Source organism: Panthera tigris, chromosome C1 (assembly GCF_018350195.1).
Source record: "Panthera tigris isolate Pti1 chromosome C1, P.tigris_Pti1_mat1.1, whole genome shotgun sequence".
In the NCBI taxonomy this organism is placed as follows: domain Eukaryota; kingdom Metazoa; phylum Chordata; class Mammalia; order Carnivora; family Felidae; genus Panthera; species Panthera tigris.
Window position 1 is genome coordinate 189965282 of NC_056667.1, and position 18883 is coordinate 189984164.

An 18883-nucleotide genomic window follows, 5' to 3' on the forward strand; every position below is an offset into this window, starting at 1 on the left:
AGTCTCCCTTTCAGTTAAAAAAAAAAAAAAGTAACAATAAAAAGGAAAAGGAAGATAAATAAATAATGTGTGGATGTCTTTAGATGAGACTTTTAAATGTTCTTTTAAATAATTTTCGATAATGTATTTTAAATCATTACATACAACTGCCACTGCAGTGACAATATTCCAGTAGGGGCAGCATTTTGCTAAATGTAAAAGATTGCCATTTAAAACTCATACATATACATGTGTATATACAGTATATCAACACTATTTATATACATATATATCTGGAAAGCAACATTTCATTGCCTTTGAATATCTATATATCCACTCCCACAATATATGAGACATACTGTGTGAGTATATACGAAAGTATATGTACACATGCTCCAACATGTATATATACACTTTTGTCTGTGTGTGCATAAGAGCTTTAAAGGCACAATATATAGGGATGCAAGTGTTGTAGAGAGCTGCAGCAAAGTTAAAACAGAATGTCACCAACGTGAAAAAAAGTCAAGAGGAAATACAGCAAAACTCATTACGTAAGAATTCATTAAAGCAGTTTCGTCATGAGTAAAAGGAGTTAGAGAATTCAAGAGGCATATGCGTGACTTTGTACGCTTTCCATGAAAAATGAAAATGGCAAATTTGTGGCTAAAACACAAAGTAAACCAAATTTTTAAGTGACAAATTGATGACGGTAAATGAGAAAATAAACCTAACACTGTTATCAATCAATAAAATCATAATTATGTTCTTTGCCGATGTGAGTAAAATGTCCCAAAATTATCTAGGTAAAACTTCCAAATGCGTTTTGTTTGACTGTTGGTTTGCTCGTTTTTGAGACAAAGACGAATGCCCAATCCTCAAAACTACTCTAGAAACTATTACCAAAACTTACATCTTCTGGAAAATTTAAGAGCTTAAGATTTTTAAAAGAAACAACTGAGGAGTTAATGAAATATGCTTAAGCCAAATGCTTCTGGCTAGAAAGGCCATAATAAAGGGGGCGGGGGGGGGGGGAGAAGTACCGAATGAAGTGTGATGAGAGACTGATTTAGAAGGCAGTGAAAGTCTACGGCCATACCACCCTGAATGCGCCCGATCTCGTCTGATCTCGGAAGCTAAGCAGGGTCGGGCCTGGTTAGTACTTGGATAGGAGAAGGCATGAAGGTGAAGAATAGTGGAACTGGAAAGTAAGAATAGTTCTAGCAGGAATTCACTTATAATAACCATGAACAAGACTATCATCCAAAGGACTTTCGTCTTAGGATGCACTGATAAGGTACTCTAGACTGTCACCTCCTCTTGCTTACAGAATAACCCAGAGTTTTCCAGGGACGGATAATCTTGCTTCACAAAGGCTGTTTATCTATTACACACACACATTTAGGGAAATATATGTATATAGCTTTATCTATACACACACATATACATACGTGTATATATAGATTTATACAAATGTATAAATAAACATAATACTTTTCAATCTTTCCATTAACAAGGCAAGTTCACATTCAGCAAAGTGCCACCACATCCCATATACACATCTCTGTACAGATATACACAAAAGGGTCTATTTTCACCCTTCAATCAGGGGGAATTTATTCTAGCAAATCCCATTAACCAGTAACTGAAGGGAGGAGTGGCACCGAAACCAACCCCCTTCTTTCATTTGCATGCATATGTACAAGAAATATGCAGATTTTTTTTTTTTTAATCCATAAAGCAAGAGTGAATGAAACTGGGAGATGCAGAAATACAACTATAAAAGGAACGACATGTAAAGCTCTCCTAGGCCTTGACTATACCTAAGATGAATGAGGCTTCAAAGAGAACTACAAATTCAGGTGTAGTATCAGGGGTTGTTTTGACATATTTCAAAGTACATGATTTTTTTTTAATATTAAATATAAATGTGATTGGAGCACTTAATAACAACTCTAGTTTGGGCTGTCTGAGACCATCAGATACTCCAGTAATTAATGTATAGCAAAATGACAAGACTCAAACTATAGGAATGTATCTTTTTTAAGTTCCCTATGAATCAGGTAAAAGTCAAGGGTAGCATAATTTTTCCTGTAACCAAAATACGGGGGCCGGGGGCACACTCACTTCATAAGAGCACAAATGAGTTAAAAAAAAAAAAAAAATTGATTTTTGGAGATAACTAAAATCATCCCAGCTTTGAAATATGCATGGTGAAATGATCCCACCAACTCTTTCAACAAAGCAGTCCCTTCAAAAAATGGCATTCTTTAAAAAGAGCCTATACTTTCCTTAACTTTACCAAGAAAAGATGTTCAAGATTTTCTAACTCAGAATATGAAGAGATCTATTATTAACATAAAAAAAGGTTCAACGGATCTGGTCCCATCACCCCAGTAGATAAACACAGCTCACGTCTGGGTTTGCATCTCTCTCTCTCTCTCTCTCTCTCTCTCTCTCTCTCTCTCTCTCTAATTTTTATGCTCAAAGGTGAGAGGCTGGTCTTAGAACCTGCTGTTTCTCACGTCATTTTAAAAACATAGCGTAATATATAAGTTAATCAAAAGTTAAAAGAAAATGCACATGATATCAGAGATAGCCTTTTAACGTAAGATAGCATAATGAAGAATTTGGTGTATTTATACTACAGAGACAATGAGAAAATAACTCTGATAGCCCCCTCTAAATAGTCATATTTCTACAATACATTCTGTTACCTTCCTCTATTTTCACCTAAGCACACATTCACCTCTCCCACACACGTGCCCCCCCCCAATGTATATTTTTGCATGTGTGTAAAAACACAGACAGAGACATGCACACGAGTAATTTAATTCTATTTTTAAGTCACAGTGGGAATTCCTTAGTGAGGAGGGATAAAAAGTTCCTGAATAAGACACTGAGAACATCTAGATTTATTATTTTCTCTATTTTACTTCCCAACTTACAGAATAAACTGTAAATTAAAGAATAAATCCATAGGAAATAAAGGAGGTCTTAAAAACTTCAGTTTACAAATTCCAGCTACAGTAGTTGGGAGCTTTGCTTGATCTATGTATTTCTATTTACCCTGTAACTAAGCTTCTAGCCATCTGAAGTGTAAACCACAGATCAGTTACTAAAGAAACACGACGCCCAACAGTTCTATGAGCAGTAATAAATGGTCTAAAGGTGTTCTACGTTTTGAGGCCCCAGGATATCCTTTTATTTTATATATCTGCAAGGTAGCAAAGGATAGCTATACACCTTGACACGGCAGAGATCCAGTGTAAAAAGGTGCTTCACTAGTTTGTTTTGTCAAAAAAAAAAAAAAAAAAAAAAAAAGCTCATATATAATTTTTTAAGCTATTAAAACACATAGGCAACATAATTCATTACACTCAATACAGCTTTAGTATAAAACTTATAATTTATGAGGTGATGTTAATAGTATAAATTAATATACCTTTTCTCTTAAAATCTACAATAAGTATTCTGAAAGCTCATCGGGGAAGGAAACTTTTTAAATAAAACTTTTAAAGCTGTGCGTGGTGGGAAAGGACTGTTTGCTGAAGCGGAGGAGAGCCTGAAGGAGAAAAGGAAGAGTCCTACGCAAGACACGGCGGGCTATGAAACCAAATGTTTTCTCTTTCTTGCGCTCTCTTCAATGGTGAGTCACCTTTAGTTTCTTTTAAAACTATTTTCTTATTTTAAAAACTGCCCTAATTTCCACAAGGAATCCCTGAGACATACTCAACACTGTACAGCGAAAAGAATGATCACTGTGCCGAGGAACTGATTCCAACCCTCTGAGCAGATGAAGACAATGTTCCAAGCACCAGATTTCCTGTCACTTGCAGGCTAATCTGCTGGAGCCCCCTGGGCCCGAACCAGGCAGGGTGGAGTCCTTTCAGGGCAAATCAGTCTAGTCCCCGAGCAAAAGCAATGGTGTGGCGTTTAGCTGCACTGGAACCTTCCGCACTGCATCCTGACATTTTTTCCAAGGGGAACTTTGGGTGCATCTAGAGCTTACTTCAGTGGTCCCCAGCTTAAACACACAAGTAAGAACAAACGAACAAGTGCAAGAGGCGGCTTCTAGTTCTCTCAGGCCACGATCAGGACAGATCAGGCCGTACGTGTGCATACTTGAGAACTGGGGGCAGGCGGAGGCAGGCAGGCAGGAGGGAAGAGGGGAGGAAAGCTGGGCTGCCCTACAGAGCTTACCAAGAGTTAGAAAGCTTTTCTCTTGCAACATTCTTTTTCAGACTCAACTTTAGATCACCAAAAAACTCCGCCACTCAAAGTAGTCAGACATTCCCAAGACTTGGGAACCTAGTTTATGGTCAAGAAAGTCACACCAAACTTGCTCTCTCTCCGAAATGCCACGTGTCCTTTATTGGCTCTGTTGATCACAGTGCAGGGAGGGGAAAGCTGACAGAAATCAGAGGCGAAAGGAACGAGAATTTTTGCTATTGAGAAATGAGGCTAAGTCGGCCCCGCAATTTTTGCATTAATGACACTGGCGACTAGGAGACAGAATTATGCACTTGTGTTTTAGGTTTTCTTTCCTAACTCACTAGTCAGGGGGAAATGCTTAACAAATACCCAAATATGTTCTTCACTGGTATTTTATGTCAAATTTTTTGAAAGATAGCATTTAAAATGTCACTTTAATCTACTAAACATGGATTCTTGTTCCCTCCAGAGTATGATATTGGAACGCTTATAAGGCTCAAGATATTAAGAAGCCATTAAACTGTTTTACCTTTCTATAGAATGCCAGTGAAGATTCCATATTTTCAATGTTTTGCGAGAGGGGGGAAAAAAAAATCTATGTTCTATCACATGTATACTTCACCCCCAAGAAATGTATTTCTCATCGGGAAAAAAAATCCTTGGAGTGATGTAGGTGTTAGTGATGGTTTAAAAGATACAGATGAAGACTGTTCAGTATGACTACATTTTCTTTTAAGGAATCCTTTAAACTGCCTCATTCAACTGCCGAGTTCTGTTGACCATTTAGAAGACCACCGGATCAGATTACTCCACATAAAACAGATTAAAAACACAACTTAGTAGAATGTTAAAAGGCTAAAAAGAAAGAGGTTGAAGAACCTGAAAACTAGCTACCTAAAAAAAATTTTTCAAATGCAGTCGAAACTGATTATATAATTAGTGTTATCAATATCTTCATCTTTTTGCAATACCAGTCCACAACAACCTACTGAACTAACTCGGAGAAAGGGCGACCGCCTCATACAAACACTGCTGATCCAGCCTGAGAACCCCTCGCAAGGGGGCAGGAAGGACGACAAACGTAAGGGCGCAAGTTACAACGAACTGATTGGAAGGGGGTGTGCTTGGTTGGCTCAGTCGGTAGAATATGCGACTTGTGTTCTCAGGGTTGTGAGTTCACGCCCCATGTTGGGTGTGGAGCCTACTTAAAACACAAAAAACTGAATGGTATATTGGTCAATAGAAACAGAAATTCTTTCACCTAAGAAGAAAGCTTACAGATCGGGCACGTATCACAGACACCATTTCCTTCCAAATCAAAGCACTGTCTTTGCCTCTGGGTTGCGATGGTGGCCTGAGAACGAGCTCTGATAAGGAATAGCTTTTAGTGTTAGTCACAGAAAGTGAGGAGGCTTAGCTCGCAGTTGAGACATTGGGCTTATCGAAGAAATAAATGGGCTTATTGAAGAAATAAATCTTATAAATAATTATTTGGCAAAGATAAAGTATTAGCTTTCTTTAGCCTGACACCACTCAAGACAGTAACTACAATCTTAAGGAAAAGAAACAAAGAAACACATCTTCCAACTTCATCTCCATACCTACTATTTGCTTCTTATGAAATTATAATCTTTTCATGGAGGGACACTAGACACACCGCACTGCCTGCCAGCATGAAATTGCTCAGGAAGTCACTTATAAAGCAGTTCTATCTCACGTGGTAGGTTACTAGAGGGGGAAAAAAAAATCCTTCACCATATAAGCTTTGTGACGATAATTACAAAATTTTTCCATTGCATAGTCTGTCATTTGGTGGGTTAAGTGTAATTGCTATTTACTATTGTGAATTGTTACTAGCTACATAACCTACGCAGATGTGCAAATTACTAAGCCATTTTTACAGAGAAAAAAACAATGTCTTAAGTACTTTAATTAAAATAATATTAACAATTATGTAGAGAGAGTAAAGGAGAGAAAACACATCTTTTCTTCGGATGCTATAGATCACAGCCAGTGAGTATCATTCGTTAGAATGGACTTCAGATTCTCAGAGCACAGAATGTATCCATTAACTGCAGCAACTCTGTAAATTAAATCACATTAACACAATCTAACTGGCCTTTATAAATGGTCCCAAAGAACTGCAGAAATAGAGTGACCCTTCTCTGCCACTATTTCTGATGAGTTTCACCCTAGAATAAAAAGCTAGCTTCCACCTAATTAGGACCTTACATACAATCTGTTTTTGATTCCAGTATTGCCTTATTATAGTATAGTGTAAGTGCTATTTAAAAGACACTAATTTTCCTGTTTCTGGAGGAAAAGACAATTCATTCCTTCCTCTACACATTAACAGCAAACCTACTACTGATAGACGAGAATTGCTCTGTATCAGCTAAAAGAAAAACGTAACAGGTGTCTCTGGGTTCACAGATGTTCTTCTGTCTTCCAAAAAGGGACTCGCAAGAAACCGCAAGGGCAAAGCAAATTGCAAGCTTGGATATTTGTTTTGCAGTAGATGAAATGAGAGGACAAATTTGTTTTTTGCTAATTCCTCAAACCTACACTGGTACTTTCTACGGGTGCCCTTTCTTCAGCTATCACTGTGGGCGTCTAAACAAAAATGAATTTACTCAAAAGTTTTTGGTGTGAAGCTGTAACTGGCAACATTCCTGATCATTTCGTGCCTCCTTATTAGAAAGCAGGAAAGGGCTTTTAAATGCACACAAAACAGAAAATTGCGAACAATAAAATGTGCAACTTACTGCAAACTCAGTTTTGATAACTGAAGAATTTTAAGCAGCTACCACGAGGGACAAATAGCCAGAAAAGTTCAAACCGACTCCCCATGACTTTCCCTTTGCTGTCAAAGAAGGGGGCCGATAAGATAGTGTCCTGCTCTGGTACAACCTTGGATTAGTACACGATGGAGACTAGACCAAATTGCTGGGAATGGACAGTTATCCGGCGAGGATTAGAATGGGAGGCGAAACGACTGGAGCAAACTAAATGACACTTCTGAGCAGAGGTAACTACTCATCATCATTTCATTACAGTACATTAAAATAAAAAAGCTTACTAACATAGGTTCACAGGTGAGAAATATTCAAATTATCTGCTCTCACCGTTCAGAATAGAAATTTATGGTGATACCAAATATAATTTTGCTTTGTGACATAATTTATAATTTAGAAATTTCTCAATCTGCAAAAAAGGCAAAGCTATTAAAAAATAAATCTTCCAATTATCATGATTAAAAAAAAAACTAAATATATTACAAACATATTTTTGGCCCACAAAAAGAAACTTCAATAAATACAAAATAGGGCGTATAATGATTTCATACAGTCATGGGACATTTCCCCTCCATAACCTCAGGCGCATGGCATCTGCATAATGCCTGCTGATCACCATCATTCCTTTAAAAAGCAGAGAAAGAAAAGCTTTCAAAAGAAGGGAACTGGTTAGAATTAGCATGGCATAAAGAGAATACATATAGGAAGTAGGAAAATACATCCAAATCTTTACCTATTGAAAAGGAATTCAGATCAAATATTCCCTGACCAATGAATTATTATATCACATCATTAATAGATATGTTCTCTCTACTCATCTTTTAAAATATATATATGTAAATTAGACTAGACTCAGGTATAAATAGCCAATGGTATCTCAGGGGATGGTGAAACTTCTCAGCAAAAGCAGAAGAGTACAGATGACTTTAAAATCTAGTTCCACCCTTGGGAAGGGGGCAGGGGAGAAGGCAGGTAAAAAGAAACCTCACTTATTCATTTCCATAGTCACCAACTTACTAAACTACCCAATATAATTTTCAACCCTAAAATCTCGGTACTTTAAAACAATTTCTGCAACTTAAATCTATGTACTTAAATTGTTTTAAAAGTACCAACAGGGTAGGTAAAATTTAGGTCTAATTTCCATATTCTGCTTTGAAAGAAACTTTAAAATGTGTATCCTTCAGATATTACACGTCACTTCACAACTGGTACATTGATTCTACAAGTGTCTTCAACATTTTACAACTCTTACCAAAGAATCACTACTGTAAACATGAAAAATTCAAAAGTAAAAGATGGACCAAGGAGTTCGGAGACTCCATCTTTCCAAACGTATCTGACCTAGCCTGCTTTTCACATCAAAATATGGTCTTTAATTACATCTCGTGAATGTATTCCATGAGAGAGGATGGAGAAACAAACACCTGTCTAAAAAGGCAAAATAACCACCAGACCTCAGAATCTCAGCAACCCTGCAGTCACTCCGTGCTTTTTGTGACATCCCCACGGCCCTGACATGAATTCAGCTTCTCATGTTCTTGGATAACTTAGCGGAAGAGGGTTGTACAATTCACATCACCAGACCACCACCCTCTCTATTTGGGAAACTTCGTTAATTTGGTGGGAAAGGATGACCAACCTTATTAGGGTTGTGAGACGTGGGAAAGGAGAAGTAAGAGCCTTATTATACTTGTTAGGAAAGAAAAAAAAAACAGAAAGAAAGAAAGAAAAAGAACAACAATGGGACAGCTGCTTCCTGCCCTGCACAAAAACACACACATGGGCGCACACACACACACACACACACACAGGCGGTCAAAAGACTAATAATGTTTTTCTTTTTAATTGAACATGATCACAATTAGGAATGGAATCCTGGCCTCGTGCGGTGTTTAGCAGTTGGTGCTAAGTCAGAGCCTTGATCTGTCCCTACACACCATTTGCTGCCTCTTACACATGAACTCGATGAACAGGACCATTCTATCTAGAACCACCTCTGTAAAGACCTGGTAATAGAATGGAAAGCATTGATCTGAATACTAGGAAATAGTAAAGGGCACTGGTAATCTGAGGTATCTTCCACTTCTAGGACTTGCTGCTAAAAATCAATTCTATCCAGTCACTGTGCTGAGCCACTAAGGAAACCACTGGGGTAAGAGTGAACCCGCCGGGAGGGAATGAGCACCAGTGCAAAGGAGCACATGTGAACACTGAAGCGAGGTCCACTGCAGGGTTACTTGTTTAACTGGAAAAAGGAGTTCCCCTCTAGTCCCCATCTGTTATTTTTAAAATCTTCTTTAGGAAAAGGGGAAAGGGATGATCAACAGGAAACAAAGATAGAAAACACCAGGTTCCCCACCTGCCTGCAAACACACAGACACGCTCAGTTAGGGGAGGTAAAGGGAGAAGATGCATTATTGGTACTTGTAGCTGTGGCACCTGTTACCGTGAAGCCTGTAGGAGGGGCTATAGAGCTGTGGCTGGGCTGCAGGTCCTTAGGAATGCCACTGTGAGAACTCAGCTGGTGGCCGAAGGCTGCGCTGAACTGAGGGAGTTGCTGCTTGGGAGAGGTGGAGGCCATGAGTTCAGCAGAAGGCCCCATGCCACTGAAGCTGGTCTGCGGTAACCCCGGAAGCACGCTGGAGCTGCTGGGGGTCACGGTGGCGAAGGCAGGCTGTGTGGTCTCTGAGTTCGAAGTGGTGGGTGGCGTGGATAGGGAAGTGGAAAGAAGATGTCCATCTGCGCCAAGAAGGTTGCTAAATGGAGAGGGATCTCCAAGGTTGACAGGGAGATTGCCCCAGTGAGTTCTGGGGTTCACGACTCCTCCAAGTGGCACCTCGAGTTGGGTTGGGAGCAAGTGCTGCGCCATGATGGGCATCTCTGCTGAAAAGGTAGCTGCCATATTATCACCAGAGTAAGATGTTGTGTGGGGAGAGGTGATATGGTCACTGTAGGGAGACGGCACGTGCTCACTATCATAATGGCTTCCATGGGGCGAGGAGTGTGAATGATCACTGCTGTATTGCTGTCGTGAGGTGATTAGGTCATCTGCCTTGCTCAGCAGCTGGGCAGGATGTGGCCTCTGGGAGGCATGGCTGCCATCATGTAGTCCATGAAACTGTCCTGGGAAGGCTCTCTCCCCAAGTGCACTCTGGCTGATCAGAGTGGCAGAAGTAAGGCCGACGTTGGCTGGGGCAGAGAACTGCCCTTGGATCTGCCCTGCCAGGGGTGTAGGTGGGTTAGACAAGGTAGCAGAACGGAGCAGGTTCTCATCCAGCTCTAGACTAGAAAAATTATCATGTACTATGCGCCCATTCAGTAGCTCCCCTAGGTCTGTGTTTACTTCTCGGCTCAAGGACTGAATTCCTGAAGCTCCAGTACCTGTGGAGAACACCCCTATTCCTCTCTCTGACAGCTCCTGGACTGGCACACCATCTGACTGGGTAAGTACCCCAATGGTACTCAGGCACTCAAGAGAAGTGACAGCCTGCAAGGCCCGCTCAAGTTCCTCGGCCTCTTCGGTAGTTGGAAGAAGGTCTCCGTTCTTTCCTGAGCAAAACAAAAGCCGTCAAGAGAATCAGCAGAGTCGTTACGTATGCCACACCACAAAAATCCTCCATTGGAATTATCTGTAACAGTATTCTATTAAAGAGAGGCCCCACGGAAAAGGGAAGCTTCCAGGGACTAGACTGGAAAGAAAGAGTGAAAGAGTAATCTGCAGGGCAGGCCTGAGAGGTCAAGCTGTCCTGCAGCCTGTATCTTCAGTTTACTTACAGCAGTGTCTAAACCCAGCTGGCCAAAGCGTTAAATTCGTAAGGATTCTTCTAAGCATTACCGACTTAAAATACATGGTGGCCGTCTGATTACACATGTTTTTACCTGAAGTTATGTCAAAATCATTACAACAGAAAATATATCATATTGGTTCGGACTGGAGACAAAAAGCCATGCAAGAGTCCCCTCGGTGCTTCTGCTCCTGAACTCTCTCCTCCAGCAGGAGGGCGGCCGTAGAAGACGGGAAAAGAGAGAGGCGGCGCAACCGGGAGCTGAGCACTCACTCGCACTCAGTCCTCTCCAAAACGCTTCTGTGTGTTTCCCGCTAGTCCTGCTCCCCTCATGCCAGTTTTCGAGAGGAAAGCCTGGGGGCTGCCACTGACTTCGTCTCCAACATTAAACATCTCTAGAGTTAGGAACCTGACTAGTCACCAGAAAAATATCCAGTTTTTAATGGTGAAAGAAACTTTCTAAGGGCATAAAAGGTTTTCCCTGAAAGCACCACAGAACTGGTGGGATTAAAGCAAACTTCGTTTTAGAAAAGTGCACTTCAACTCAAGTACAGGGTGGGGTACTGGAATAGGACGAGTTCTAAAAGGCTTCAGTAAACTCAAGCTTAAGATGTTTTTGTTGAAAAATAGAGTAAAATGACTCATTTGAAAGGGACAAAGTTAACAACCTAACAGTTGAATGATCAACCTACTAAGCCTATTAATTTGGCTAGTTGGACAAACCACACTCCTTACCTTCTGAAAGCAGGGTAAAATCGGTTTAGCAGGGTTGCATTTTCTAATTACGGTGGAAGACACTATGTGTGAGGAGGAATACTTCACAAACACTATTTCCCTTTTTAAAAACTCATTCAGCCTTCTTGAATCAAAAAATTGAGCCATACCTTCAAAAAAATCAAAATCTTGTAAGTCATCAGGCAGCCGTGGCAGGACGTCTGAAAAGTCCTCCTGGTTCAATTCCAAGTCATGTGGAATGTCAGTGATCTCATTGGCAATGTCGTCTGGCAACTCATCAGCACTCAGCTCCGGCGTGGATGGGCTCCTGGGGAAGAGGACACAGTTGGCCCCATCACGCCCCTTATCCCTTCACACCAGTGTCCCCAAGACACGTTCGTCAAATGTGAAAATGGGAAATCCTAGCTTAAAATGTCTCCTTTTCCTACTTCCAGAAAAGGAAATTTACAAGCAAAAGGAAGAGCTGACCATACTCAGTCACATAGCCCCAAAACCTTCACCCATGTAGGAAGAGAAGGCAACCATTTCGAGATAGCTTTACCTCACATTAGTAGAACAAATCACAATTTTGTGCATTGAGTGTGTCTTCATACTTTTTAGAATTTCAAGTCTAGTCAAATAGTAATTTTTAAAAAGTGAAATGGACAAATAAAACTGAAATGTCTAGCTGAAACAGAAGCCTCATTCGACTGGTCAAAATGCTTAACTCCTGCCAAAATCAGTAAGGTATCAGATTTCTGACGGAACATTTCTGTCGAAACATATATGGAATTTCTGCTAAAGCAGAAAAATCTGAGGGCAGACAATTAAATTCTCAATTTCAGCATCTGCTTTCTGTGTTACAGTCAAAAACTTTATTTCAGATCTCACCCAGTCAGATATTTGGTAAAAATTACATTGAAGACTACAAGGTCTAGGCTCGTCTATCAAATGGCTTTGGGGGCCGAGCTGCAACGCTACAGAGATGATGCTAGGTGTTGTGAGAACCATCACTGACCTGATCTGAGCGGTCTCCACTGGCAGTGAGACGCTGGTGGGCATGCTGAGGTTCCCTTGGGGGACTGCAGGGGGAATGGGTTTTTGGGGTCGACGAGGTCCACGCCGTCTCTTCTTCTTGTGTTTTTTGGTAAGTGCAGGAGGCTTGGTTTTTTTCCTGGGTTTCCTCTGCTGCTGGTGCTGAACTTTACGGGAGCTATCTCCTCTCAAGAAATTATCCTTTGAAATGAACAAATGGGTATTTTTAAACTGAGAATGTTTGGGAAAAGCCTAAGAGCTATCTGAAAAAATTAGTCCCATCTCTTAACATTCTATAGAATGCCTAAAACATACTGTATACCTACAGCAAATATAACCATAAGTAAATGAGTAAAGAATTCATTTTTTTAAATTAATTCAAATGAATCCAAATCAATATATACAGTTCACCCCACATTTAAGGACACTGTGAGATTTTGGCAGGCCGAGAGGGAGGTGTGGGTGGGTAGAAGGAATAGGGGGGAAAAAAAAAAAGACACTGTGATAGGTGTTGTAGTGTTTAAAAAAAAAAAAAAAAACCAGAATGAATGCAATGTAATTGCATTCTCAAAAGAACTTACTTTTTCATGGAAAGAACAAGAATATAAGTATACATAAATACAATACAGAGGAAATAGGGCAATAATGGCATAAATACCTTCCATGCATGTACAAAAGGAAAATCAATTACTTTTAGTTTTGTGGGATTAAAAGATAAGTAGGATTTTAAGTCACTGGGGTAAGGGGAAGATCATTCTATAGTAATGACACTCACAAGACAAAAAGAACAGCAAATAATTGGGTATGACTGGTGCTTGGGGTATGGTGTAATGGAGGATGGAATATAAAAAGTAAGCTGTAAAGAAGTTGAGGACCAGATCACGTACGACTTTGATTACCATGTTCAGGATTTTCAGCTTCATTTTATAGGCAATGGGAAATGATTTTTGATGAAAGGAGTAACATAACTTGACAAATGCTTTAAAGGGATTCACTACGCTGGCAGCAATGAAACAGACAAGGCAAGAGAATGGAGGCATTATTTCCAATCAGAGGGCCATTTCAACAGTCAATACAAGATAAATGGCTACGGGCAATGTGAGTGGGAATGGAAAAGCAAGGCTCTGTAGGGACAGAAGTCTCAAGATGTGACAGCTCCTTGGATGAAGGGAAGAACACTCTAACACGTCTCTCTAGGGTTTCTAGGTTGGGAGACTGTTAGATGATACCATTAGTTGGAACAGAGCACACAGCAGAATATGGACTCAGAAGAAAAGTTAAGGAATTCAGCTTGGCTCCCATATAATTTGAGGTACGAAGATGTCCCAGGAGATAGAGGAGGAAATGGTATGAGGGATAAAGAAAGGGATGGAGATGTAGCTTCAGAAATCATGACACCGTAAAAGCCCTTCAAGTAATTTACATGGACCAGGGAGACAAGGTAAAGAGAGAAGACAAAGGGACCGCAGCTTTATATAACTGCTGCTACTCACTTGAGTGAACAAGGTAAGAACCAGCAAGGAGGAACAAGAGATTAACAATATAACCAGCTTTCTTCATCGGCCACCCTTCAATCTGAATACTGCATTTCATCAGTTCCAAGGTACATTTTAGTATTTCTGCAACTGGGCTGCAACTGCTGTTGGCCCGGTGATGGTCATTACAGTTGGCATGGTCTATGTACGTGCGGGGGTGACAACAGTTCTTTGTACCGTCACTGTTTGACCCAAGGCATGTGCATTGTTGGTTTCACACGAAGAGGGAAAACTGTTGTGTGTACAAAAGCACGAAGAGTAGCTGAGGGCATAAAACTGTCATTAGTGAAGCAGATACTCATTGAAGAGCTGACCGCAATTCCTTTTTTTTTTTTTTTTTTTTGCAAAGCAACAACCAAATGAGAAAGGAAAATAACCACAAAGTAGACAAAGCTGTATCAAAGATGATGATGTAGAAACTACCTCCTTTTCTATCTCAAGTAATTCAGTTGAAACCAGGAGTATTAGAGAAAATAAAAATCTATGTCTAACTAAGTCTAAAGAAGCTATTTTGATACATATAAAACAAAAATTGTAAAAGGGGCGCCTGTGGCTCAGTCAGTTAAGCATCCAACTCTTGATTTCCGCTCAGGTGACAATCTCAGTCATGAGATAAGCCCCACATCGGACTCTGTGCTGAGCATGAAGCCTGCTTGGAATTCTCCCTCCGTCCCTCCTCTGCTCACGTACTCTCTCACTCTCTCTCTCTCTCTCTAAAATAAATAAAAACAAAAAAAAAAAACAAAAATTTTAAGTGGTAAGAAGTGCACTGTGCAGCATTTTTAAATTTCTTGGTGGTATACAAAATGGTGATTTTTACAACTGAAAGTATAAATCCAGGAAATCTAAAAGAAGTTTAAAACTAGCCACATACTTAAATCTAAACACAATTACAGGGGTTCCTGGGTGGCTCAGTCGGTTAAGCATCCAACTTCAGCTCAGGTCATGATCTCACGGTTCATGAGTTTAAGCCCCGCGTCTGGCTCTGTGCCGACAGCTCAGAGCCTGGAGCCTGCTTCAGATTCTGTGTCTCCCTCTTTTCTCTGCCTCTCTCTCTCTCAAAAATAAACATTTTAAAAAAATCTTTAAAAACAATTACAGACTAAAGTCACAAATGTACAAATTTATAAAACAAACAAAAAAACAAAGAAAGGCTGTTTCCTATCCTCTAATAGTCCTTTTTAGCTCAATACTTTAGTTCCACTTTTATCGTATCCATCATTTAATTCAACAAATAGTAACTAAGCAACCACCAGTACCCACCAGGATGCTAGGCATCCATCCAGGCTTTCCCTCTAGGACCAGCAGAGACGTTAAGCAGGAGAGTCTGTCCAGCTCAAGATACACTAGTCCTACTCATAAGACACTCCAGTACCACCTGGTTCTAGTTCTAGGTGTGTGTCTTATTCTCCTAAGCTTGTGCAGCCCGGCAGTATTCTTGGTAATGTGCCAGGCAGTCCCCACAGAACTGCTCCAGAATGAGGCCCTGCCATGCTCTTGGTAGTCCCCCACGAAGCTCCCCCACAGAGGTGGCGCCCCTATGCCTTAGCGACTTTCCTAATGCCAACTGTTCACTGCCTCCACTATTTGCAAACACTCTTCACTCTCAACTTTCTCACTGCCTCATTCTACTTCCATGCCAGGATGCTGCATTTACTAACTTACCATCTGCTGTCTGGTCTCATAGCCATTGAATAACATGTTCTGTGTGACAGCCTGGATGTCCTGTAGCTTCAGCTCCTACCAATGACTGTCCTGTCCAGCGCTTGAGTCTAATTCTGAATCTCAACCTCTCCCGGCCATGCGTCTAACTATCCAACAATCACTTATTGAGCACCTTTGTTCTAAGCACTGGGGATACGGCAATGGACAAAAAATGTTCCTGCCTTTGTAAATGTTATGTTCTAGTAAAAGGATACTGACAATAAATAAAATAGTAAGTAATACAATGAGACAGACATAAATGTTAGGAAGAAAAATAAGGTAGAGTCTGAGGATAAAAAGTGACTGGGCAGAGAGGAAGTGAAAGGCTTCTTTGATGACGTGACATTTGATCAGAAACCCGAATGAAATGAAGGAGAGAGGCATGTAGAAACCAAGGAAAAGAACATCCTAGGAAAAGAGAAAAAAAACAAGTGCAAGGCCCACGAGGTGAGAGCATACTTCAAGGGTTGAAGAAACAGCAAGAAGGCCAATGTTGCTGAAACTCTGGAAGTAAGGAGAGGGTACAAGATGAAGCTGGAAAAATTACAAGGGCCAGATCAGGAAGTCTCACAGGCCGTGATAAGAATGTTAGATTTGAAAAAAAAAAAAAAAATGTTAGATTTGATTGTGGATGTGCTAGAAAGCCGTTGGAAGGTTTTGACCAGGGAACTAAAGTGATCACAAGTGCATTCTCTAAAAGGCCTCTAGGGGCATCTGGGTGGCTCAATGGGTCAGTTAAGTGACTCTGGCTCAGGTCATGATCTCATGGCTCGTGAGTTCGAACCCCGTGTCGGGCTCTGCGCTGACAGCTCGGAGCCGTGAGCCTGCTTCAGATTCTATGTCTCATTCTCTCTCTGCCCTTCCCCTGCTTGTGCTCTGTCTCTCAAAAATAAATAAATGCAAAAAATAAAAAAAAAAATTTTAAATAATAAAAGGCTTTTATAAGACATTCTGGAAAATGTGAAATTACAGGGACAGGAAAACATCAGTGGAGATACTTAGGGGTAGAGTATAGAGGGGTAGCTACAAGAGAATTTGGGGGGATTGACAGCAGATCTTGATTATGGTGGCGTTCTATAACCGGATGGATGCACTGTCAATCTCACAGCATTGTGCACCAAAGAGTGGATTTTACTGCACATAAACTCAAAGGAAGTGGGACACACACAGCCTACTCGGACTGCTGTGTGAACAGGACATCTGGGTGCAGATAAGAAGGGGGCAATAAGAAGGAGACCAATTAGGAGACTATTACAATAATCCAGACCAATTCGAGAGCAGAATGGTAGCAGTGGAGTTGGCAAAACGTGTCCGGATTCAAGACAGTTTGAAAGCAGAGCCAAGAGATCTGCATAGGTTTTATCACCCAGTATTAAGTCTCTCGCTGGGGGACTGATGGGGTACAAACGCTGCTATACTCAGACATAATCTTTAACTTACAACAGTCCTTGTGACACATTTAGCTGGTGGCAACACCAGGATCATAGCCTTAGACTATGAGGTCCTGGTCCAATGGCCATTCAGTTACCCTGCTGCTCCCCTGAAACTGTAAAATGCTTGCAGAGGGAAAGAATTGTCTTACTCAGCTTTTTCACACATATACCTTGCATACTACCTTGCAAATAGCAGAACTCAGCAAGTATCTAGGTAAAAGTAATAAAAATGCACTTTTTAAAAATAATGATGTAATTCAGATAGTCCACTAATTCAGACTTACCTCTCCTTCCAAATTACTCTGAATTAATTAGGGCTTATGATGCTAGCATTAACAGAAGCAATAGTTAAGTTCAACAGAATTATAGAAAGGGTTGGCTTCTGGCCGAAATCTTATCAAATATCCAAGACATTCACAGAATTGAATATAAAAAAGCAAAAATCTAAAGAAATGGGGCGAAGAAAGCTTGAAAAATCTGTTAAGTGTAAGAAAATGTACCTTAAGGCAAAGAGAGGTATAGAATAAGGATAGATAATAAACAAAATAACTATATGTTAGTAACTACTAAATACCTTCTAGAATAGTTTTTTTTTTTTAACTTATTTTTAATTTATTTTTTGAGAGAGAGACTGGGTGCATGTGACTGGCCCACCCAGGCACCCCTAGGACAGGTTTTTTTAAATTTTTTTTTTTAATGAGGCTATGAAGGGACACCTGGGTGGCTCCGTCAGTTAAGGATCCAACTTTTGATTTTGGCTCAGGTCATGATCTCACAGTTCATGAGATTAAGTCCCACAGTGGACTCTGTGCTGACAACAGGGAGCCTGCTTCAGATTGTCTTTCTGCCCCTCCCCTGCTGAAGCTCATTTTCTCTCTCTCTCAAAATAAATAAATAAGCATTATTAAAAAAAAAAACAAAACACCCACTCTTTAAAAACAGTAATAAAAATTTAAAAATAAAGCTATGAAATTTACTCAGTGGGTCATGACAAGTATGTTTACATATTATATATTACATTATATTACATTACACTATATGATATGATATGATATATGATATTTTATATATTTACATACAGTTTGTACCAAGTCACAAAATATTTTCTACTGTGGACTGCTATCCAAAGTTTGAAAGTCTCTGCTGTCGAAAATAAAATCTGAACTCACCATTTTTTTGGCATGTTCTTCACACAGAGGGGTCTGGTGTGTAATGTCAAACACGGGCACAGAGCACTGCTGTCCGTCTGCAAACTTGGCCGTGCAACTTGAGAAAAGCTGCTGAGAGCGGTTCAAGAGGATATCTGTGTTTTTCAAAGTTAAGAATGTAATACACTGAAACTCAAATTACTTTTTAAAATTTGTATATAAAATCTGCTTCTTCCCTTATGTTTAGCAAGTAATACATTTTCTTATCTATAAAAGCTAAAGAAGGAACCCAACTACTGATGTGGGAAAATGGTAATTGTTGAATCTATCAGAAGATAAAAGAGTCTGTTTTGCTAAAGGGCTCCTAATAGGTGTTTCTTTAATAGCCTTTCTGATTTTTGTTATCTGGAAAAAGGAGGGTCGTTTAAGTCTTCACACACTATTAAAAGTTGCACTATAATGGTAAAAAAAACAAAAAAAAAAAAAAAAAAACTTTAAGGAAAACTTTTTGTATACAATCCTCAGTAAGAATGGGGCACC

The 18883-nt window shown here is 40.0% G+C and overlaps 1 protein-coding gene across 6 annotated transcripts in view; it reads right to left on the reverse strand.

Moving 5' to 3' along the window:
- Positions 1-7449: 7449 nt before the first annotated feature.
- The window catches only part of INO80D (INO80 complex subunit D), a 63062-nt gene continuing 51628 nt past the window's right edge, over positions 7450-18883 (reverse strand). For all 6 annotated transcript variants that reach the window (XM_042995150.1, XM_042995154.1, XM_042995155.1 and 3 more), the window contains 4 exons: positions 18365-18498; positions 12507-12724; positions 11659-11816; positions 7450-10538 (listed from right to left, as the gene is read on the reverse strand). In XM_042995150.1, coding sequence (XP_042851084.1) covers positions 9373-10538; positions 11659-11816; positions 12507-12724; positions 18365-18498 — 1676 coding nt within the window. In that variant the 3' untranslated portion in view covers positions 7450-9372. The remainder of the gene's footprint in view (positions 10539-11658; positions 11817-12506; positions 12725-18364; positions 18499-18883) is intronic.